The 23967-nt window shown below is 47.1% G+C and overlaps 1 protein-coding gene across 1 annotated transcript in view; it reads right to left on the bottom strand.

The window, feature by feature from the left end:
- Positions 1 to 23515, bottom strand: part of SLC16A2 (solute carrier family 16 member 2) — a 115841-nt gene extending 92326 nt beyond the window's left edge. The window contains exon 1 of the mRNA XM_016943586.4: positions 22870 to 23515. Within this exon, the coding sequence (XP_016799075.3) occupies positions 22870 to 23515 (646 nt within the window). The remainder of the gene's footprint in view (positions 1 to 22869) is intronic.
- Positions 23516 to 23967: the final 452 nt, after the last annotated feature.

The raw sequence follows: 23967 nt of genomic DNA, 5'->3' as shown, positions 1-23967 counted from the left end.
AGTATTTCCAGGTCATTCTCTCATTTGATCTTCAAAACAAGCAACAGAAATCTCCTAGATGTTTTTTCCATATATTTTTCCCATTTAACCCTGTGTCAAACTTTAAAAAACAGGCTGGTCTTTACAAATGAGGGAACTGAGGTTCAGGGCAGTAAAGCACCTTTCCCAAAGTCAGGGAGGGAGGGAGATAGTGGTAAAATTTGCAGATAGTGGTAGAACCCAAGCTTTCGGATTCCTTGTGGCATGCTCCTTCCCCTGTAACAAATAACAAGGGTAGAGGAGTCAGGGGCAGGATATGGTGCCAGGACAGCCAGGATTGAAGAGGGAGGCAGTATGGAGAGGGAATACAGAGAGCATGAGGATAAGAGAAGATGAAGAATGAGTGGTTTTTGTATCTGAACCACAGCCCCTTCCCCATATTAATTTTCTAAGTGCTACTCAGGGGTCTCCCAGGGAAACTCCTTTCCCTCAGATGTTGCCTCCACAAGCAACTTAGCTTATTCCAGACCCTGAGCAGTGCTCTGCTGGAGCCAGCCTAATACCACCACCTCCTCCTGCCCCTGCCCCCAGACACACATGCACACACATACACACCTGGTACCAGACTCTGGATAATATTACTCTGTGAGCCAAACTGCCTTCCTCTTCTGCTCAAGATGCAGAAGGGGATAGAAAATCCATCAGCAGCTTCCAAGAGGAAAAGGTATGATGGGGCGGGCAGGGAAGGAAATATTCATCTCAGCCCACCCAGGAGGGCTGTGGACAATGCAGAATCAAGGTTAGCCTCTGTCTGCAACTCCTCCTAGCTGTATCATGCACTCAGAGAAGGACGCACACAAACACAGGCACAATCACACAAGGAATGGAGTGGCTTCCCTGGGCCCATTTTGCAGGAATTTCTTATTTGCCAATTTAAGGAGATATTTCCTGTTTTTCTCAGGAGGCGGAGAGTTACAGGGCCCAGGCCTAGAACCCAGAGCACCTTCTGGATACTCTTACAGAAAGTACCTCACCTGAGACCTGGGGCCAGGAGTGAGGCAGCTGAGTCAGAGCCCCGGGCCAACTCAGCCCGAGCTGACTGGGGGTCACTCACCCACTCTTTTTCTGCACCACACATGGAGAGAGCCTAGTGGGGAGGAGAGAATGGCAGATTACAGCCAAGGGACCCGAGGCTGCTCGAGTTCATGGGGAAGGATTACCATAGAGTTGCTGACCTCCGGAATGTCAAAGCTGGAAGGGGCCTTAGGAATCATCTAGATATGGAATCAGATATCCACAGAGGAGCAGGGAAGAGATGACCCTCGGCTTGAGAGTCACAGGTCTGTAGTTGAATCCTGGATCTACTGTGAATACTAGCACTTGACCTTGGATGAGTCACTTAACATTTCTGTTCCTCAATACTCTAATGTGTGAAAAAAAAAAGGGAGGAATATCCCCTCATAAAGCTATTTTGAGGCCTAAGTGAGATAATCCATGGAAACATTTTAGCATAATGTCTAGCATGCAGTAGGTTCTCAATAATTTCTTTTTGTCAAGCAGAGTTAAGACTGAATTCTCACTTCCCCACTCCTAGCTGTTTTACTTTGAGCAAGCCACTTCACCTCTTGGAGTGTCGTTTTTTTTTGACGAAGTCTCCCTCTATTGCCCAGGATGGAGTGCAGTGGCACAATCTCGGCTCACTGCAACCTCCGCCTCCTGGGTTCAAGTGATTCTCCTGCCTCAGCCTCCCGAATAGCTGGGACTACATGCGTGTGCCACCAGGCCTGGCTAATTTTTTTGTATTTTTAGTAGAGATGGGCTTTCACCATATTGGCCAGGCTGGTCTCAAATTCCTGACCTCATGATCCACCCGCCTTGGCCTCCCAAAGTGCTGGGATTACAGGCGTGAGCCACTGCGCCTGGCCCTCTTGGAGGGTCTTAATGGGACTAATCCTACTTCACAGGGCTATTGTAAGGATTCAATGAAATAATTAATACTTGTAAAAGTCTAACATCATGTTAGGTACATAGTAAATGCTCAATAAATATTGGCTGAACCTGAACTGGTTTATCACTAGGACATGAGACCTGGACTGTTTTCTCAGAGCTATGCTGCAGCATCCCACACTCTTTTGTCTCATCTTTTGTGTGACTGGTCAGACAAATGGGTACAGCCCAAACAGAGGTTCAAGCAAGATGAATTTGTTCAGATGAGAAATGAACAGTGGTTTTGGATTTTAGCTTCATTAGCAATGGGCTACCCTAACCTGCATGACCAATTCCTCGGCCAACGCTAATGAGGCTAATGGCTGCCACCCACCCTTCTCCTGGGGGCACAAATTCCCATTTCTTTTCTTTTTTTTTTTTTTTTTTGAGACGGAGTTTCGCTCTTGTTGCTCAGGCTGGAGTGCAATGGCGTGATCTCGGCTCACGGCAACCTCTGCCTCCTGGGTTCAAGCGATTCTCCTGCCTCAGCCTCCCGAGTAGCTGGGATTACAGGAATGCGCCACCACGTCTGGCTAATTTTGTGTTTCTAGTAGAGACGGGATTTCTCCATGTTGGTCAGTCTGGTCTTCAACTCCCAACCTCAGGTGATCCACCCGCCTCGGCCTCCCAAAGTGCTGAGATTACAGGCATAAGCCATGGCACCCGGCTGCAAATTCCCATTTCAACAGCCAGTCCTGACACTCCTGGGGCATCTCTAGCCATTTCCCCTGCCCCAGAACCTGAAGTGATAAGGGCAGGTACAGGAAGGTCAGAGACTGGGGGTGAGGGGGAGGCTTTCCTGTCTCTTATTGCCCAGTCTGGGGACACTTTCAGCTTATGTCTGGCCTACATCCTGTGAAGGCCTCTAGTGGATCTCTAATAGAGATCAAGGTTTGTCTCCAAGGCAAACCACATCTCTAGGTGGTGGTGTTGGAGAGGTGGGAAGTTGAACATATTCAAAGCCCTGGAAAGTTTCCACTGTTGGACATGGTCCTTCAGGGAGACAGGTCTGGTGGATCAGCCATTTGTCAAATCTCCTTCTGCTCAAGTCTAGGCCTACAGACACCTCAAGCTTACTCTTAGGCAGCTCCCTCACCCCACCTTGACAAGCACCCATTGTTTGCAGAAACCTTAAATAAATACTGGGCTTTTATTCCAATGCATGGATTAGCAGCTGGTTCCCAATCAGGATTATTGTGACTGCTGCTAGTATACTCTCAATCACTGCCAAGCAAATTGTAAAAGTGTGTAGGTCTCTGCCTGGTGCAGTGGCTCATGCCTGTATTCCCAGCACTTTGGGAGGCCAAGGCAGGTGGATTACCTTGAGGTCAGGAGTTCGAGACCAGCCTGGCCAACATGGTGAAACCCCGTCTCTACTAAAAATACAAAAATTAGCCGAGCATGGTGGTGGACGCCTGTAATCCCAGCTATTCGGGAGGCTGAGGCAGGAGAATGGCGTGAACCGGGGAGGCGGAGCTTGCCGTGAGCCGAGATCGTGCCACTACACTCTAGCCTGGGCGACAGAGACAGACTCCGTCTAAAAAAAAAAAAAAATCCAGGAGGCGGAGCTTGCAGTGAGCCGAGATGGCGCCACTGCACTCCAGCCTGGGCGACAGAGACAGACTCCCTCTCAAAAAAAACAAAGTGTGTAGGTCTCGTTACACATGCCTTTTTCCTCACGTGTAAAATAAAGTGGTCGTCTATGTGATTGCTCTTTGAAAGTTAAGGAGTTCACAACTCAGTGAACCAGAGGTCAGACCTGACTCTACCCTATCCATGCTCATGCATGCGCGTGCACACACACACACACACAAACCCACACACACACACCCTCATTTATTCTTACCACATCCATGTTCACGTCCACACACATCCACACCTACATGCATGCCCATAGTTACACACAGTTGGATATACTTACAATCCCACTCACACACATACATACTTTCACAGCTTTGACACAAACACATACACACAATACACAAAACCACACACCACAATTGACTCTCTCTCTCTCTTCTCTTCTGAAGTTGACCAGGAAATAAACACGCTTGGCTAAGAGCTCCATTACATATTTATGTACAGCAGCAAAAAAAAAAAAAAGGAATTTATATTCAGAGTAAACAATCTCCAGTCCCAAGGCTGAAAAGGCTGAATAATCTCCCTGCCCTACTCTCTACTGCCCAAACCAACACACACACACATACACACACACAAACAAAACAGAACACATACACACCTTTTTTAAAGACATCTTGTGAGGAGCCCTTATAGTTTGCCCTTTCCCGGCAAGCTGGAGCGATTTGTTCTAAACTTACAATGAACACACATCTTGGTTTTCCTGGGACAATTCTAGTTTATGCCTGTGGTTCCAACAAAAATGTTAATAGAGTTCTCTTTCACCCTCAAAAGTGTCCCAATTTGGACAATAAATGATATGATAACCCTACTCCCTCTCTAAAACCCTCTTCACCCTGGTCATGGCTGGGCCACCTAAGATGAGCCCATTACATAAAGCCCAGGCCTCTCTCTTCCTGAGAAACCATCTTGCTCTCCTCTAACCATGCTTAACTCTTCAACTCTATCACTAGGAATTCTTTTTTGTTCCAACCTTGCAAATAAGCAAAACAATTTTCTAGCCTACATTCTAGTGATTGAGGGGAGGCTGAAGGACTCTGCCATTTGATTTGAGAAGTTATCCAGCCACCAAAATTCTAGTTGGCCTCAAAGTGGGCGTAACTTTTCTCCTTTTTGTCTCACCTCATTTAATTCCCCAACTATGTTCCTCTTGCTTATAAACCTCAATATCCTCACTTTTCCCTCTTCTTTCCCTCTTCCTCCTCCCTGTCTCTCCAAAACCTTAGGCTCTAATGACCCCAGGACCTCTTTGAAGCAAATATACTTCATGGTACCACCCCCCACTCCCCCACCACACATACCCTAGGCTTAGAGATCCTTAGAATAAAAAGCAGTGGCAAAGAGAGGGCAGGAAGGGAAAAGAGAGAGAGAGAAAGCACAAGAGTGAGGCTGGGTGTGGTGGGTGACACCTGTAATCCCAACACTTTGGGAGGTTGAGGCAGGAGGATCACTTGAGCCTAAGAGTTTGAGACCAGTGAGACCTCATCTCTACAAAAAAAAAAAAAAAAAAAAAAAAATTAGCCGGGCCTGGTGGTGCATGTCTGTAGTCCCAGCTACACAAGGAGGCTGAGGTGGAAGAATCACCTGAGCCCAGGTGATCAAGGCTGCAGTGAACCATGATCACACCTCTGCACTCCAGCCTGGGCAACAGAGTGAGGCCCTGTCTCAAAAAAAAAAGAAAGAAAGGAAGAAAGGAAGGAAGGAAGGAAGGGAGGGAGGAAGGAAGGGAGAGAGAAAGAGAGAAGAAAGAAAGAAAGAGAGAGAGAGAGAGAGAAAGGAAGGAAGGAAGGAAGAAAGAAGAAAGAAAGAAAAAGAAAGAAAGAAAGAAAGAAAGAAAGAAAGAAAGAAAGAAAGAAAGAAAGAAAGAAAGAAAGAGTGAGCAAGCCAGAGAGAGAGAGAGAATGAGAGGGAGAGAGAGAGTTTGATTCAACTTCAACTTCATTTAGGCTCTGTGACTAATTTTCATTAGGCACGCTGCCCAATTTCTTTTAGCTTTGGGGCATATGGGCCAGTGACTATTTTTGTGGCTGGATTAACTACGTTTTGAAAAAAGTCTGAAAATGCTGTCAGCTCTTTGCAAACATGGCTATAAATATGCTGTGCAGGCTAGAGTCGTAGTGCTATTCAAAGAGCAACTGGACAAGGATCCATGTTCTCCAGACATGTGTATGTCACATACTGCAGCTTGAATTTTTGCAGCAGCTGTGCTACTCTGCAAACAAGGTGGAGACAGAGAAGAAGCCTCAGCAAGGGCAAAAGGGACATTATCAGTATCAAGTGGAGGAATTTACAAACAGGGCCTTTGTCAGACCCCCGGAAAACTGGATTATCTAGGCAGAAACTGAAAGGTATGGTATGCTCACCTGTACAGCTATGAGGCTGTAGATGTACACACATATGCATGCACACACTTACAGAGATACATATACATTTGCTTGTGTGGGTGTACATGTGTGAGAGAAGGAGAAAGTATATCCATGTGGATAAATGTGTATGTGTATGCACTTTTAATTGTCTATGTCATGAGTTCAGGCTTAAGATCAGATGTATGTGTAGTTTTGTACATATAAGTGGTTGCTTATACATGTGTGCATCATGGGTGGTATATCAATCTGGCTATACGTGCATAAGCACATGTGCAAGTCTATAGATAAACTTATGTATGTGGTAATCATGATGATAATTCAAAGCTGTTTTCAAAGGGCTTTCACATCCATCTTTTCATTTGAACCTTATCGTAAGACTGTGAGGTAGGGATTATGATGCTCCCACTGCCCCTTTTTTACAGATAGGGAGTGAAGCTCAGACTTGGTCAAGATTGCAGATCAGGTAAATGGCAAATCCAGGACTCTAACACTGGTCTGTCTGTTATAAGATCCTGTGCCTTACCCTATACCACAAAGCATGTGGAAAAGTGAGGCAAAGGAGAGTTGAACTTTGGGGTCTTCTTTGTGACTTCCCACTCCAAGCCTATCTTTTCCTTTAGTGCTAAAAACAGATTCCATTTATTTTTTTTTTTTTTTTTTTTTTTGAGACGGAGTCTCGCTCTGTCGCCCAGGCTGGAGTGCAGTGGCGCGATCTCGGCTCACTGCAAGCTCCGCCTCCCGGGTTCACGCCATTCTCCTGCCTCAGCCTCCCGAGTAGCTGGGACTACAGGCGCCCGCTACCACGCCCGGCTAATTTTTTGTATTTTTAGTAGAGACGGGGTTTCACCGTGTTAGCCAGGATGGTCTCGATCTCCTGACCTCGTGATCCGCCCGCCTCGGCCTCCCAAAGTGCTGGGATTACAGGCGTGAGCCACCGCGCCCGGCCAACAGATTCCATTTTTAAAAAGAGAGCCTCAAGGCAAATGTTAGTCTCTGTTGAGCTATGGCCTGGAAAGTAGCCTTTAGGTTGGGTGGTCTTACGTGGAGATAATAAGCAGATCCACTCATGGGACACAGATGAGCCATTGCCTTCTTGAGCAAGTGATACGCTGGAGCCCATAGGTGTGTGATGAGGGTGGGGGTCCTGTGATTAGGAGCTGGAACAATAGGTTTTTTACCTCCCTATTCTCTCTTCTTGCTGCCTGTGGATCTATCTGTCTTCTCTTCCTAAAAGCTGCAGTTTCTCAACATCTGGTCTGACCGGTTTCACCTGAGCTTTCCATGTTTGAGATATTCTGTGAGGAAGGCAGCAAATAAACCTGTCTGGAGTCCTGCTGACCTCCGTTATCCAGGCCACCAGGTCCCTGCAGCTGTTTGGCCAGGAGATCTAAGGAAACCTTGCTTTTGGCTAGTTTTTCCATAGGCAAAATATCTAGGGTAAGGCAAAAAACACTGGCTCTTGGAACATAAAACTGTGCTGTTCACCATTTGGATGGTTAGAACCTGGCCAAGATGTGTAGGGTAATGAAGATACTGATAGTGACTCCAAGTTTTCCGGGAACACTGAACTGAAGTCCTTGAACAAGTTAGGGTTCAGGGAAGGAGCTTGATCTCCTCGTCATGTGGAGGCAAAAGAGCCTCACACATTCCTCTTCCGTATCATGACCATGCTCAGTCATCTGAACTTGTCACTAGAACTTTAACTTGCTAATGTTTAGAGCTTCCTGCAGGGGGCCTTATTTGGACTTCCAGGCATTTGTCCTTCTCTTCCCCTGGCCCCAGAAGATAAACCATCCTTCCAAGTAACAGGATGGGAGGTCCCAACCGGCAAGGAGGTCACGAGGCTTGGCAGGTTAAGCTCTCAGAAGCTGGGACACGGGGCACCCCGCTGTGGATGGAGCAGCTTGGGTTCAAAACTGTTCTTTGTGAATGTGTAGACCCCTCTTAGTCATTGGTTCCCTCCAGAGCATAGGGAGGAGCATACAGGCTGGCATGGCCAGTACAGGATTATCCAATAGATGGATGAGCATGAGCTTAGGGCACCAGTGAAGCAGGACCACCATCAAATGAGAAAAACATAGATTTAATTATTTCAGAATTTGGCCATCAGTAAACCAGTATTTAGAACCTCTAAAGGTCTTAATCTGGTCCTAGGTGTGGCCAACATCAGAACAGCCTAGAAGGTACCTTGATAAGAAACCCCTAACTCCCTAAATTTCTGACTGGGTAATACTGAGCTCCTTTGGGCTCACTTGGGGGTCATATTTGCTCTCTGAAACCCAGCTGTATAGATGCATGAGCTGTAGTCTACTCAGTAGATAATAAGAATAGGAAACATTTACATAGTACTTTGCATATGCCAGGCACTGTTCTAAGCTAGCTAGCTAGAGATACATATATAGACATAGATATCAACTCATTTAACAACCCTACGTGGTAAGTACTCTTGCTATCTTCCTGTTACAAATGAGGAAATAGAGGCACAGAGAGTTTAAGTGCCTTACCACAATAAACAGCTAGTGAATGGTGGAGCCAGGATTAATCCAGACAGTGTGGCTCACTCAAGTGGGCTCCATGAAAGGGGGACTTTCAATAGTATCTTACCCATAAGACACAAACCCTTTTTTAAAAGTAAAACCAACGTCTTAGAAAAGTGATCTTAAAGTGGAGATTATTAAAGAGATTTCCAGAGATATTGACTCAGCATATTACAATCTGTCCCACCAAACATTAGCTTCGCATTGAAATTCTTGCTCACTTGCACGCATGCGCACACACACACATGCACACACTCTTTCTTTTTCCCCTCTCTTGGATAGAATTCTCCAAGGATATAGGATAGAGACTATGAGATAGATACCCTTTCCAAAACTCACCTTTGCTCAAATTTGAGAGGATCTGTTTTCCATTTTCATCAGAGAAGTTCTCTTCCACTCACAACCTCACCACTCTCCATCACCCTCAGCCCCTTGTCAGGAAGTTCCCAAAGCCTCCTTGGTTTACAGATACCATTGGTTCTAAGTGTCACTAAGTCTCTGGGAAGTTCAACTTTCTCAATGCATAAGTGGAGAAATTTGAAGTTGAGAAAGGGGAAGGGACTTGGCAGGGTCAGAAAGACAGCCAGTAACAGAGCCAGAACCAGAACCCAGGTCTCCTGACTCTTAGTCCAGTGCTCTTTCTTGATCCCAGCCAGCAGGCATTATTTATGTCCAGATCCTTCCTTTCATGAGCCCCTGAACTTTTAGACTCTCAGTTCTTTGTTTCATCATACTATACTGCTTCTTACCCATACACTTAAACTTTAAGCTGCTACTAAGTTTAGGAAAATTTTTATTCCACCTTTCAGGTAGCTTCTACATTTCTTCCCCCATAGAACATGGAATTGGGAGGCCTCAGTTGTAGTCCCAGATCCACTAAAAAATAAAAAATAAAAAAATATATATATATATATGCATATACATATATATAAGAGATGGGATCTTGCTCTTTTGTCCAGGCTAGGTTGCAGTGGCATCATTAAAACTCACTGCAGCCTCAAACTCCTGGGCTTAATCTGCTAAATATTAAATGTATTACCTCAGGGCACTCACTTGCCCTCAATGAAAATGCTGTCCATTTTCTGCAACTGTAAAGTGGGAATATGAATCTCTATACAGTCCTTCACTGCAGTGACCTTTTCCCTAAGTAACACAAACCACGTTGACTTTTCATTTTCCAGAAACTCCCAACATAGCACTTGATGTGACCAAAAATATTGGCACATGATGAAATTCAATTGGGTATTTTATTTCATAACTGCCTCTGTTGCAAGTGTCAATGTAAACTAAGATGTAGGGCTGGGCGCAGTGGCTCACACCTGTAATCTCAGTACTTTGGGAGGCCGAGGCAGGCGGATCACAAGGTCAGGAGTTCAAGACCAGCCTGACCAACATGGTGAAACCCCATCTCTACTAAAAAAAAAAATACAAAAATTAGCTGGGCATGGTGGCATGTGCCTGTAATCCCAGCTACTTGGGAGGCTGGGGCAGGAGAATCGCTTGAACCTGGGAGGCGGAGGTTGCAGTGAGCCGAGAAGCCGAGATCGCGCCACTGCACTCCAGCCTGGGCGACAGAGCAAGACTCCATCTCAAAAAAAAAAAAAAAACAAAAAAAAACTAAGATGTAAACTACAATGCCCACACACACAGGGAATTATTATCATTCAATATTCTTCCCTCTCCTAGGGCTTATGGGATCTGAGGACCTGTTTGGGACACAGAGTGAGGGGTTGAGAGCTGCTGCTACTTATGCTCTTCTTTTCCTTGGACCTCTTAGAAATGCACTTGGGTGGCTGACATGGAAGAGCAGGTGGTGGGGGCTGAGTAGGCTGTGCCACAAACCATCTGTAGGCAGCTCATTCTGTGGCCCAGTGCCCAAACATTCCCCCTCCCCGTGTCCTTCTCCCCAAATGTCCTCAGTATTTTCCTCTCCTCCTGCCCCTCCACCCCACCTGCTGGGTAAGGCCTAATGGGGAACAGTGACTCACTAGGCTGCCAGAGGGCAAAGACCCAGAATCCAAGCAACAGCCCAACTGTCCATTTCTCTGCCCCTACTCTGCCACTGCCCAATTATCCACTTAGCTAAACCCTATTTCAAATTCCAATTCTATCAGGGCCTTGATTCCTCCTGCCCTCACAATCATTTCTCTTTTTCTACATCACCACATGAAAATTGCATTCAATGTAATATACACACTTTTTTTTTAACTACTTAGCACAACTGTAGTTGTTTGGTGTGTTACGTCTTTTCAAGGGAATCATACACTTCTTGAGGGACCCTTTTCCTTCTCTGGTGCATCCAAGGTCCAGTCTAACATAGGTCAAAGACTTATTGACTTGAATTCAACCAATATTAATTGAATTGGAGGTGGAAGGTATAGGGAGGGCTGGTGAGCAGGGAGAGCACAAACACTTAGTGAACACTTAGTACGTGCCAGGCTGTATGCTAGATGTTTTACATGCCTCATCTCATTTAATCTCCACACCAGCAATGACAGATGGTATTATTATACTTATTTTATGTATGAGAAAACTCAGACTCCAAGAAGTTTTAAAACTTTGTCAAGGCAAGTCATGTGGAAAGTAATCTGAATCTAGCACTGTTTGACACTAAAGCCCCATAGTCAAAGGTTAGTAGCAGTCTGAATGTAAGGTGTTGATTAAATAGATTGTGATATGGCCATAAAATGGAATATGGTGCAATCATTTAAAAAAAATGAAGACTTTATGAACTTAATGTACCAAGATATAGTTCGAAGTATGAAAAGCAAAGTGGAGGATAAGGTGGATGGTAGCCTACAATTTGTACTTTACAAGTAGGGCATACCACATGTTCCTATAAGTGGGAGCTAAACATTGAATACACATGATCATAAAGATGGGAACAATCGACATTGGGGATCACTAGACAGGGGAGGGAGGGGTGCATGGGCTGAAGGACCACTTGTTGGGTACTATGCTTATGGCTTGGGTGATAGGATCATTAAGACCCCAAGCCTCAGTGCCACATAATTTACCCACGTAAGAAATCTGCACGGGTACTTTTTTTTTTTTTTGAGACAGAGTCTCACTGTGTTGCCAAGGCTGGAGTGCAGTGGCACAATCTTGGCTCACTGCAGCCTCCGCTTCCTGGGTTCAAGCAATTCTCCTGCCTCAGCCTCCCAAGTAGCTGGGATTACAGGTGCACACCACTGCGCCCAGCTAATTTTTATATTTTTGGTAGAGACGGGATTTCACCATTTTGGCCAGGCTGGTCTTGAACTCCTGACCTCAAGTGATCCACCCACTTCGGCCTCTCAAAGTGCTGGGATTACAGGTGTGAGCCACCATGCCTGGCCTGTGTGCTCTTTAATCTACAGTAAAAGTTGAAAGTGTTAAGGGTAGGGTATACACACACACATGTGCACACACACAATTGCTTGTACATATACAGAGTATCTCTGAAGGGACACACCAGATAACACTGGTGGCCTTTAGGGAGGGAAACAGGGTGGCTGGGAGATAGGAGTGGGAAAGAGACTTTTCACCATCATACCTTTTGAATTTTGTCTCCATCTCTTTTCACAAAGTAGTGCCTGGGGATTGACTTTGAAAAGTTCAGGGAGAGAGAAAGGGGAGAAGAATGCCAGTGATTGAGCTGGGGAACACCTAATGTGACAGCAGCCTACCGCTTATTCCCCAGTCCTCTGACAAACCAAGCTCTACTATAAGCATCTACTCACAATGCTGATTAAAGTCACATCTTTCCAGGTCTCAGTTTTTCACCTTAAGATGGGAACCAGAGGGAGTAAGACTGTGATTTCCAAAATGCCTTCCAGATCAGAAGGCATTTAAATTACTGAAAATCAATATGGTGAGCCCTAGTATATTTGAAATCTTAGTCTTAAAGAAGGGTTTAGGAATTTTGTTTTGTTGTTTGCAACAAAAAAGCAAAACATTTTTGTTCTGATTTGCCTACTAGCTGGTCTTAATGAAAACTCCCTTAGTGGCCATTGAAATGCTTAATCAAAACCGCTTTTGCAATCCTTCTTTGTGAAGGCCACAATCCTGTGGCCTCTGTTTTCTGGAGCTATCCTGTTCAGAACACAAGGAAACTGGCCCACTCCAAAGCTGAATACAAAGGAGCAAAGCTCCTTCTATGCTTGATGTCCCCTAGCCCAGACCTTCTGACCCTAAATATCCCTTTCCTTATTCTTCGTTACCTGCAGGAGAACAGAGGCTCTGTGAGAGACCCTCGGGAGGAAGTGACACCCTAACTCCACCCCACCATCTGCCCCCAACCCGTAGCAACTCCTACTAAAAAAACTCAGTCCTTGACTTGTAGGGAGGTTTGTGAGCTCCTGCCAAGTGCTGTAAATATTTCAACATGCCTTGCTTCCTTGAATGTATATGACCTAGGATCTGGCCCCTCCTCTCCCTGGGCTCTCAGAGAACTGAGGAACAAAGAAAACACAGCTAGTATTTAGCTACAGGACACAGGGGTCAAATTGCAGAAGAACACAGTGGGGAGATGGAAAAGATGGAGTGGGAAGGTGGGAGACGGGGAGGAAATACTTAGAGGAACATTTAGAGAAATGGATAGGGACTCTGTTTTTAGAGGCTGGAAAAGGATAATAATAATAACAACCACTTCATAATTTACAAAGATCTTTCACATACTCACACTTTCATTTGACCCTTCATTTTCTTATTAAAGTAGATACTGTATGTCTTATTTTGTAGATAAGAATACTGAAGCCCAGAAAGTTATGTGACTTGTTCAGGGCTAAACAACTAAGAAGAGACAGTTTATTTTTCAACTTTTATTTTAGGTTCCGGTGTACATGTACAGGTTTGTTACAGGGGTAAATTGCATGTTGCTGAGGTTTGGTGTACGATGATCCTGTCACCCAGCTAGTGAGTATGGTACCTGATGGGTAGTTTGTAAACTGTCATCCCCTTCCCACCCTTCCCCATCTGGTAGTCTCCAGTGTCTATTTTTCCCATCTTTATGTCCATGTATGTCAATGTTTAGCTCTCACTTAAAAGTGAGAACATGTGGTATTTGGTTTTCTGTTTGTTAATTCGCTTAGGATAATGGTCTCTGGCTGCATCCATGTTGTATCCACGTTGCTGTAAAGGACATAATTTCATTCTTTTTATGACTGCATAATATTTCATGGTGTATATCTACCACATTTGGTTTATCTGATCCACCATCAATGAGCACCTAGGTTGATTCCATGTCTTTGCTACTATAAATAGTGCTGCAATGAACACATACAAGCATGTGTCATTTTTGGTAGAATGATTTGTTTTCCTTTGGCTATGTACCCAGTAATGGGATTGCTGGGTCAAACGGTAGTTCTGTTTTAAATTCTTTGAGAAATCTCCAAACTGAGACTGGGTGCAGTGGCACACGCCTGTAATCCCAGCACTTTGGGAGGCCAAGGAGGGCCAATGGCTTGAGTCCAAGAGTTCGAGATCAGCCTGGGCAACATGAAGAAACCCCATCTCTACAAAAAATACAAAAATTAGCTGGGTGTGGTCATGTGCACCTGTAGTCCCAGCAACTTGGGAGACCGAGGTGGGAAGATCCCTTGAGTCTGGGAGGTCAAGGCTGCAATGAGCGAAGATCGTGCCACTGCACTCCAGCCTGGGTGACAGTGAGATGCTGTCTCAAAACAACAACAACAAACTCCAAACTGTTTCCAGCTGAACTAATTCACATTTCCACCAACAGTGTATAAGTGTTCCTTTTTCTATACAGCCTTACCAGTACCTGTTATTTTTTGATTTTTTAATAACAGCCATACTGACTGGTGTGAGATGGTATCTCATTGCAGTTTTGATTTGCATTTTGAAGAGAAAGTTTCTATGGACCTTTTGGACTCAAGAATTATGACGCTTTGCATATAGATCTGGGTAGAGTAAAATGGGTAGTTAGAAGAGTATGCCATGTATCATGAGACTATCAATCTTTTGATTTATTAACCACTTCTTGGTCATCTCTTTTTATCCTTGAGTCATAAGGATGCCGGAAGGTACAGGAATGAAAAACTGCAACTCCCTTGGTAGTTGCCCCCTACACCTTCACTATGTCTTAGGTGAGGTCTAAAAGCAGGAGTTCTAAACTCAGACTGTCTGGGTCCAAATCCTGGCTCAGCCATTATCTGCTATGAGTTTGAGCAAGTTACTTAATTTGTGTGCTTCTCTTTATCTGTGAAATAGAGGAAATAATGGTACCTACCTCATACGGTTGTTGAGAATTAAAATAAGTTGGTACATGTAAAGTGCTTAGTATAATGCCTCGCACAGACTTAATTGCTAAATGTAAAATAAATGTTGGCAATTATTATTACTATTACTACCACCACTATTATTATACTTATTAGGGTGCATATTAGGCAGATGTAAGGAGGTAAATGTCAACGAAACTCCACCGTGGAATGCAGCAGAGCAGCCATCATTAGGCTGTGTGCTTCACATTTTTTTCCCAGTAGCAGGGAAGGCTTATAAGAAGTCATCTCTATTCTTCTACCTGGTCTCCCCTAGCATTAGTGACACCTCCACACAAGGGACATGGGCCATGAACAAAGGAAGAGCTCTTTTCTTTGTGAGAAGCCCAGTGACCTGAACAAGTGACTGAACCTGTGACCTCAGTCTCATAGGCACCATGTTCTAAGTAACTGTGCTAACTGGCTTGGACAGACATCACACACCCTGCTGTACACACATACACATAGGTCTGGACACATGAGTGCATGCATAATCCTTCCAGTCTGGATAAGCGGGTAGGTGAGGAGATCCATGGGTTAAGTTGAGGAAAAAGATGGTATGGGCATTGCTTGTTTGCCAACATTTCCCTTTCTTTTCCCCTTCAGCCATGTAAAAGCAGAAGAGCAACTAAACTGGGAGCTTCACTCCCCCACCTCCACCCTCCCTGAAGGCACTTTTTTTTTTTTTTTTTGAGACAGGGTCTCACTTGTCACCCAGGCTGGAGTGCAGTGGTGTGATCATGGCTCATTGCAACGTCAACTGCCTTGGCTCAAGAGATCCTAGTATCTCAGCCTTCCAAGTACCTGTGACCACAGGCATGTGCCACTATGCCAGCCTAGTTTTTAAAAATTTTTTTTGTAGAGACGGGGTATCCCTACGTTGCCCAGGCTGGCCTCAAACTCCTGTGCTCAAGTGATCCTCCTGCCTCAGCCTCCCAAAATGCTGGGATTACAGGCTTGAGCCACTGGGCCTGGCCTATTTTTTTCTTTTTCTTTCTTTTTGTTTTTGAGACAGGTGCAGTGGTGATCATGGCTCACTGTAGCCTCAACCTCCTGGGCTGGAGCAATCTTCCTGTAAAGGCACTTTTGACTCTAGTTAGGACTTGAGTGTCTGTCTTCTCCCTTCTCTGACCCCTCTACAACCAATTGTGCAGCAGTTTTGGCAAGAAAATAGATGTCAGGGGCTCAAAATAGAATGAACCAGAAACACGGAAGCTACCAAAAACCAGTATGAAATCTCTGGAAGTTCAGCTGGCCCAGGAGATGGGGGACAATGATAGTCAGGATTTGAAAAGAAAGGAATACAAGTAATGACGACATTTGTTGAATATTATTGAGTAAGACTTTCTACAATACTATCTTCTGAGCTGGGTTACTAGGGCTGTGGAAAGAGGTGTAGAAGTGACAAAAAGGGTGTCATAGCAGCTATCTTTATGCGAAAATCCAGAGGTGATGGCTTCCACACTCTTGAGTGCTCCATCGAAAGTCACCCTTCACCCAGAAAGTGGAAAGTAAGAGAGGAAAGGAAGGGGAAAGGGGGAAGGGAGGCCTCTGTAGGATGTGTAGGAGTGGGCCTGTGACTCTGGCAGGAGTTGGGCCTATACAACATCCCAAACCCCAATTGTTCCTCTAACTGAGCAGTAGGAAGAAAAAGAAAAGAGGGAACAATACTGGGAAAAAAGGGTATGGCACATATAGCAAACGGGATAAAAAATGCACTGTGAAAGTAGGAGAAGCTGAGAAAATATGTGATTGGGACAGCCAATTTCATCCCTTCTCCCACCAATGCTGGAAACTGGAGCGAAGTTGAGGATAAAAGAGGGTGAGACTCCTAGGGTGAAGAGGCTGCACTTCCAATCAAGCCACCCAAACAGGCCACATTCCCCATCCACAAGGAGGTGTCAAGCGATTTCACATTATCTACCATAGCACCCAGCTTCAGGCAGGTGATGAAATCTCTCTAGGTTTAGTCTTCTGTCACCCCTAAAGCCAGAGAGAGCTGGGGTTGCCTAAACCCGCTTCCCAGTAATATTTGAATACTGGGAGAGATACAGGAGGATGAAGGGAGAAAGAGACTTGCAATAAAGTTTCCCAGCCCCACTGCTGGGGAGTTGCAAATGGGTCCAGTTCAAGAGGTACAACCCAGGCTGGCCATACTCTTTTCATCACTCTCGCCTAGCAAGCTTCTTAGTCTGGTTCCTTTGCACTAGTACAGCATAATCTTTACAGAAGCCTCTGGTACACCTAATTCCATGAACAGATGGGAAATGACTTATTTCAGATGGAATATTCATAATCTATGGCTCAGGGTGTAGGGTATGGGTGTGTGTGTGTGTGCGCGCGCACACACACACACACGCGTGCGCGTGCGCTCATGTGTATACGTGTAGAACAAAGCCTTTTCTCTAGGGTTCATTCATTCAATCTCAAGTGAGACAACACCTTTCAAGACAGGAAATCCCACTCCGTCATTCACACAATCTGAAAAGAGTAGTTTTTATCTTTTCACAATGCAACAAAACCATAAAATGAGGCTGGTGGGAAAAGCAGTGCATCTTCCTGGGAAACTGGTCTGCTCAAAAGGTTGATATGGCATCCTTTATATACTTCTACAAATGTTGACAGTCCAGCTGCTTGTTTACTCTTCATGGGCTGGAGGCAATACTGCCAATGACTTCCAAGGAAAAGGAAAGAGAGCTCTGTGCCTGCTACTTCCGTAGGCACACTCTCAGCTAAGCCCTGACGCTGCAGTTGACCAGGGATTGCGGGCATCTAATGGGCCTTCTCCAGGATCACAGTAGCAACCCTCCCCAACCCCACCACAGCAGGATCCAGGCAGTGGCCCTGAGCCAGCTATCAAAACGCCCTGTTTGAAGACCTCTGAAGGGAACCTCATTTAGGAATCCGTTTCCTCTGCTAGCTGGAAGTAACAGCAAACCAAGGTCACACTGACTATGCATTTCTGAGAAATAAGACTGTGCTGTGGGAAATTCAGTTTCAGAAGAGGGGTCCAAACTGAGGCTTGAGGAAATGTTTATAATTTAATACTTTTGAGGAACAGGTTCAAACGCTGGAAAACAGCAGCATACAGACCCACCCTGCTTGCCTGCCAAATCCAGGGAGTTCTCTTGGAGACCCAGCTCTATACCAATCAGGACACTCTGGAAGAAGCAGCTCCACATGCAGGGTTGCCCTTACATACTAGGTAAAAAGGAGTGGGTAATTTTTAAACACATCTATACCCATGGGCAGCCCCATAGTCTTTAAATACAAATGACGTGGGGAAATGATGTATATAGGGCTTTTCCTTGCTTTCCCAATCTTCTCCCAATCCATCCTCACTGTCATTCAGGCAGCTTAACGAACTTTTATTTACTTAAATGAGTCAAAATGTATGACATATGAATAGTAAAGAATAAGATATCACATAATTTTAGAAGGATAGAATGGTAGGGCTAGAAAGTTTATTTAGTCAAACCCTCTCATTTTATAGATAGATAAACTGACATACAGAGAGGTGAAGTGCCTGTCCAAAGTCACAGAATAAGTTAGGGGCACAAGTTGTCTAAGTCACAGTTACTGCCTAGCTGGTATCACTGAGACTGCCAGCTTTGGGGAGTCCAGATTTGGCCCTGGGTCTTGCTTTTTTAGACTTAGAATGAGCATTTGAGGCCACTGTACAGTGATCCAGGCATCCATCCTCAACCAGCTACCCCAACTCAAACAAGCATCCTCCTGGTTGGCCTCCAAATGACCCAATCTCTTATTCTCATCCCTTTCAGTATCAGTCATGGTCATAGTTCAAGATCCCGTTTGGTTGGAAAGGGGGCAGGGGAATGACGTGAGAGATGCCTGGCCAAGGGCTGTGTGGCTTGAAGCACCACAGCAGGCGCTAAGCCAACCTGATCTAGCTCTGCTGGACAGTAGTCAAGAGCCTTCAGCTGAAGTCAAGAGATTGGCAGATTTGCTCAAAATACACTTTGCTCCCAAAGTCAGCAATTTAGTGTTACAGTCCAGTGAGACACTGAACCAAGCAATGAAAACCCCTAAGGTGAGAAGGAGAAAGACAGCCTACTCTACCTGGCCCCACCCAACCTTGGGACTCTTGGTTCACCCAAAGGCAGAGTGTATCATTCTTCCCCATGCCTAGAAAATTCTGTTTCCATCAGAGTGGACCATCAGCCTGAACTATCTTGTGCCTAGTAGTGAACCTTCCTGACCATTGTCCCTTTCTCTGGTGATGAGAGCCTCAGCTTTGACCCCCCTTGGGAGCTTACAAGGACCATGCTTATAAACTGCCCAGTAAAACAAAAATGCCTTCCATATTTTTTGGCTCAATGGTGGACCGGCAGTCAAGTTTTACTCTGGAGTACTTTTAAAAAGACTTAAGCATAGAGCCAATGTTAGCAACTCTGGCTTGTTCTGCCTTGTCCTCTGAACTCCCAACCCTAACCCTATTGCAGGTCCAACTCACTTAGGGTCCCAATATTGAGCTGGGGCCTACAATCAATGGCGTCTTGCTTCTCTTTCCCCTCTTTCCTCCAAAAGGCTTCCCTACCACCCCAAGAAGCTATGCTTGGGCCTTTACTTTCCACAGAATTGCCTGGTTGCCTCCTGCCCTGTCTGCTGTTTGGTCTGGGTTGGGGAACTCACAAATTTCCCATGATCTTGGCAAGAAATACAGGCTCATTTCCCTCCTGATCTTTTCCCTTTTTTCACTAAACCAGACTTTGATCACTTGCTTCCCTCTCAGGGACCTTTTGCCTGCCAATCCACCCAAGCCTAGGACCCAGGGAAAGTTGGCTTTCCTCCAAAACTGGTGAAGAGAGGGGATAAGATATACAGCTGGTGACACCACAAAACTATATACATCAAAGGGTCCACAAAAACTGCACATTGCATGCTCTAGTAAGGCCTGAATCCCATATCCCTTCTAACTTCTGTGGCTTTTTCCCATGCCCAGAGGCACTCTGATGTGGAGCTGTTTCTCAAACATCAAAACTACCTTTCTTCCCAGCTACTTGGGAGGCTGAGGCAGTAGGACTGCTGGAGGCCAGGAGTTTGAGACCAGCCTGGGCAACATAGCAAGAGTCTGTTTTTAAATAAATAAATAAATAAATAAATAAATAAAAATTAGCCAGGTGTGGTGGCGCATGCCTGTAGTTCTAGCTACTTGAGAGGCTGAGGTGGGAGGATTGCTTGTGCCCAGGAGTTTGAAGGTGTCGTGAAATATGACTGTGCCACTGCACTCCAACCTGGGCAACAGAGCAAGATCCCATCTCTAAAAATAAAGTATAAAAAACTACCTTTCTGTGGGGCTTCCTCACAACAATCCCAATCATCTGCAGGACCTTCCACCCATTAAGACAATCAACACAGCTTTAGGTCTGTGAAGATATTAGGCCTAGTCAAAGAGAAATTGGGTTACGAGGTGCCTCCAAACACCAAATTCATAGACTCTTAGAGATGGAAGTCATGTCAGATATTAATAAAAATGGACAATGCACCAAATTCCTTGAGCGTGGGGGTGTACATTCTGTTTCTCCCAGAATGGCTATTGGACAAATACTGGCTGATAAAAATGATACAAACTTCTATTAGCTTCTTCTATCCCTTTGAGACACCAGTGCTGTGGCACAGACGGCTGGGAAATTTTGAGTAAACAGCAGAAAGTGTCTGCAGGCAAAGACATTCAGAATCTCAGGATCTGAATGGTTGCTTGGGAAAGTTGAAGGGCTCAGCAAAGGTAGTACTGAGGATGAGATTTTCTAGGAGCTCCATGTGATAGGGTGTTCCTGACTTTTCCAAAATAAAAACTGTGGTGTCCCTAAGAACCTCTAGTATAAAAAATAATGTCAGTGAGTTCAAGATACACCACAGCAAGGACCCAAGCCAAAGTATTCTGAGACCCTAGGGACATACCAAATTCCTTTCTGTTTCTTCCTGACCTATACTCACTATAATTTAAACCAGTGACCTCAGCCCCTCAGTGAACCTGGTCTGTGTCAGAGTATGCACTAGCCACACCTCTGCATAGCCAACTGCACCCCCACCACCACCCCCACCCTCTAGCTGCACTGTGAGGTCTTGACCGGAAAGTCCCAGCCAGCCCTCCCCCTGAGTCCCCTATGATCACCTACTTTGAAGTCTGTTCCCCAGCAGTGAGCCTCTTCCTGGTAAAATAGTGGTTTTTCCAAGTTTTATTATACACTCCTAAGATCACAGCTCTAGGCCTCCTCACACCATATAAATGCCAGGGCCTAGCTTCAGCCTAGCCTCTACTGCTTCTCATCAAGTTTCACTCAGACTTTGCCACTCACTGATCCTGAAGGCCAACAGCCTGCCTTCAACCACAGGGCAATGCTCAGCAGGTGCCCTTGGAGGTAACCTAGGCAACAGCATGAGTCCCTACACTGCCTGCTTTCCCAGGAGCCCCTGAACTGCATCAAAGCAGGGAAAAAGGTGGTCCCAGGGGTGACTGTGGCAGCCATCTTCCCCGCAGAAGTTGCTCTACACTGTCCCAGGACCCCTCCATTCCAGCATCACAGTGGGCCTGGGTAGTCAAGAGACTTCCTTTGACAACCACTGACGCACTATCTTCATCGGGGCCTGCACACCGCTGCTGTGCCAATGGATCACAAGGTCTGAGGCACCAAGATCCCCAAAGCCCCTTCTGCCAGGGAAGTCCAGCAAAGCTGCAAACTAAAACCACAAGTCCTGGAGAGGGCCCAGGGAATCCACAGGTGGACACTCCAGAATTCAAGGTTTCTATGTTCACTTAATAATTCCCAGGTCCCCTCAAATGGCAGTAGAAATATGTGGGGGTTGGAGGTTGGCGAGAGGATGGAACTCCTCAGTCCGAGGGCAACACTGCGAAAAGCCACATATTCTGAGTTGTGAACTTGGGGCTGGTGGCAAGAGTCGAGCTGTCCTAAGGAGCCACGAGAGGGAGCAAGCCTTGCCAGAGAGGGCATCCCAATCCCCCGTCTTCGTCTGAATCCCTCACCAGAACTGCTGAGGGATTTCGCCAGCGGCTTTGCTGGGAAAGCGAGATGGTTCCTCTGACTTCTCCCAGCTCACAGGCGGCCTCAATGAGAAGAGCGCACACGCCTGGGGTCTTGCGTCCACTGGCCTGGAAAGCGAGGGCTATGCCCCCCAACTCTGTCTGAGATCAAGTCAGCTCCAGGCGAAAGCTGGAATGGCGGGTCTGGCACTCAGGCTGTAGGCCGAACGAGGCACCCCACCGGTAGCAGAGAGGCGCGGGTTGCCGGGGAAGGCAGGGCTGAAGTTGGGGGCGGTGCGGAGTGAGCAGCAGGGCCCAGCCTGCCTGCGGCCTCACGCCTCTCTGGCAGGAGACTGCGGAGACCGCCTCCCCGCCCGCTCTGGGGCTCGGCTCATAGGGCACGGAGATCCATTCACTCCCGCGGGGCGGCAGAGGACTGCCGGGCCCAGCTGGGCCGTAACGGCGGCGGCCAGAGACACACTCACACCCCGACTCGAACTCCCTCCCTCCCTTTCTCTCTTGCAGACACGCACGCCTGCCATGTGTTTGACTCTTCGCTCATAGTCATCAGGATTCCTAAAGTGTTTTTAACAGAAAACACCTCCGCTTCCCCAAAGGAACCGGGGGGCTGCTGTGGAGATCAGCGGTACAGTGCTTCTCTCAGAGCCCGCCCCGCCTCTCAATTCTCTCCTCTCCTCATGACTTCTCCCCACCTCCAAAAAAAAAAAAAAAAAAAAAAAAAAAGTCCTGCAAATATTTTCCCCCAGCACACAGGGGCAAAGGTACCTTAAACCTGAAAGGTGCATTTAGATTTGTCCCAGGGCAAAAAAAAGTCCATTGCTTGCCAAGGATCAATGAATGTCCCAGTTCGTACCCCCGGGACGCCTTGCACCTAGTCTCCCCAGTCCAAGATGCCCAAAGCCCCGCAACCCGCACCCTAGGAGAGCCATGGAAAAGGGGCAAGGGGCAAGGGGTAAGGGGTAAGGGGAGGAGTCGGAGAGGCGCGTTGGAGGGGCGCCTCGGACCGGGAGGTATGGGGTCGGTGGCAGCGGGAGCGGCCAACCTTGCCCAAAATGCCAAGTGGGGCGTGCGGGGCCACTCACCTGCTTGGAACTCCACTTGGCGATTTTTTTCCTTTTCCTCCTCTAGCAGCATGGAGTAGAGGATCCCGACAGAGTTATGGATGCCGAAGATGGAGCCGTTGCACCAGGTGGCAGCGAACACCACCACCCAGCCGAAGCCACCTTCGGGAGGCTGGAAGCCGCGCGCGGTGCCGCGGGTCTCTACCGTAGGCGTGGGCTCGGGTTCGTGCACCCGCTCGGACTCGAACTCCAGCTCCGGCAGGGGTGCGGGGTCCGGTAGGGGCTGGGGCTCCGGCTGGGGCTCGGGCGGGGGCACTGGCACGGGCTCGGGCTCGGGCTCAGGCTCCGGCTCCGGCTCTGGGCTACCCACCGGCTCCTGCTGTTCCTGGTCTGCCTCCTGCCAGGGCCCCTTTGCTTCCTCGCTCGCCTGGCTTTGCAGCGCCATCGCGGCGGGGGGACTGTGGCTGCTTGGGCCAGAGGAGCCGCTTTGTGGCTGGTACTTGTTTCTGCTGCTGCAGCTGCTGCTGCTCGGAGGGCTGCTGCTGCCGCTGCCGCTGCCTCCTCCTCCAGGCTCCGCGCCCCAGCTGGCCAGCCCGTCCCGCGACAGACGGTCCCTCGAGCCCTCTCCTCCTCCTCCCACGTCCAACCCCCCTCCTCCTCTCCCCATGTCATCTCTCTCTCCTCCCCCTCCTCCACACCCCCCACCTCTTCCTCCCTCAACAGGCAGCCGCTACAGCCTCGCTCTTCTCCCCAGCCCTTCCTCCTCCTTTTACTCGCCTACCTACTCCAGCCGCCACTGCCTCCCCCAGCTCCCTTCCCAAACTACTGAACCCTGTTCTTGCCCGGATGCCCGTTAGAGGAAAAGTTAAAATGGAAAAAAGGAAGCACAAACTATCCTGTTCTCCTGCCCTCTTTTCCCCGCAGGCTCTAGAACCGACATTGATCAACCCCGAGCCTCGGGAAGACCCCTCCTGTTTTTTGCTCCCATTCCCTCCTTCCTCACAAGCAGCCCGCAACTGAGGTGGCACCGGGGACCCTAGGACGACAGCTGGCCCGCGAGGAACCCCACCCTGCCCTCAGGAGCTCCCATGTCCCTCCTTGGACTTGAGGAGGACGACC

Source organism: Pan troglodytes, chromosome X, assembly GCF_028858775.2.
Source record: "Pan troglodytes isolate AG18354 chromosome X, NHGRI_mPanTro3-v2.0_pri, whole genome shotgun sequence".
Classification (NCBI taxonomy): domain Eukaryota; kingdom Metazoa; phylum Chordata; class Mammalia; order Primates; family Hominidae; genus Pan; species Pan troglodytes.
This window is presented reverse-complemented; position numbering and strand designations above follow the sequence as displayed.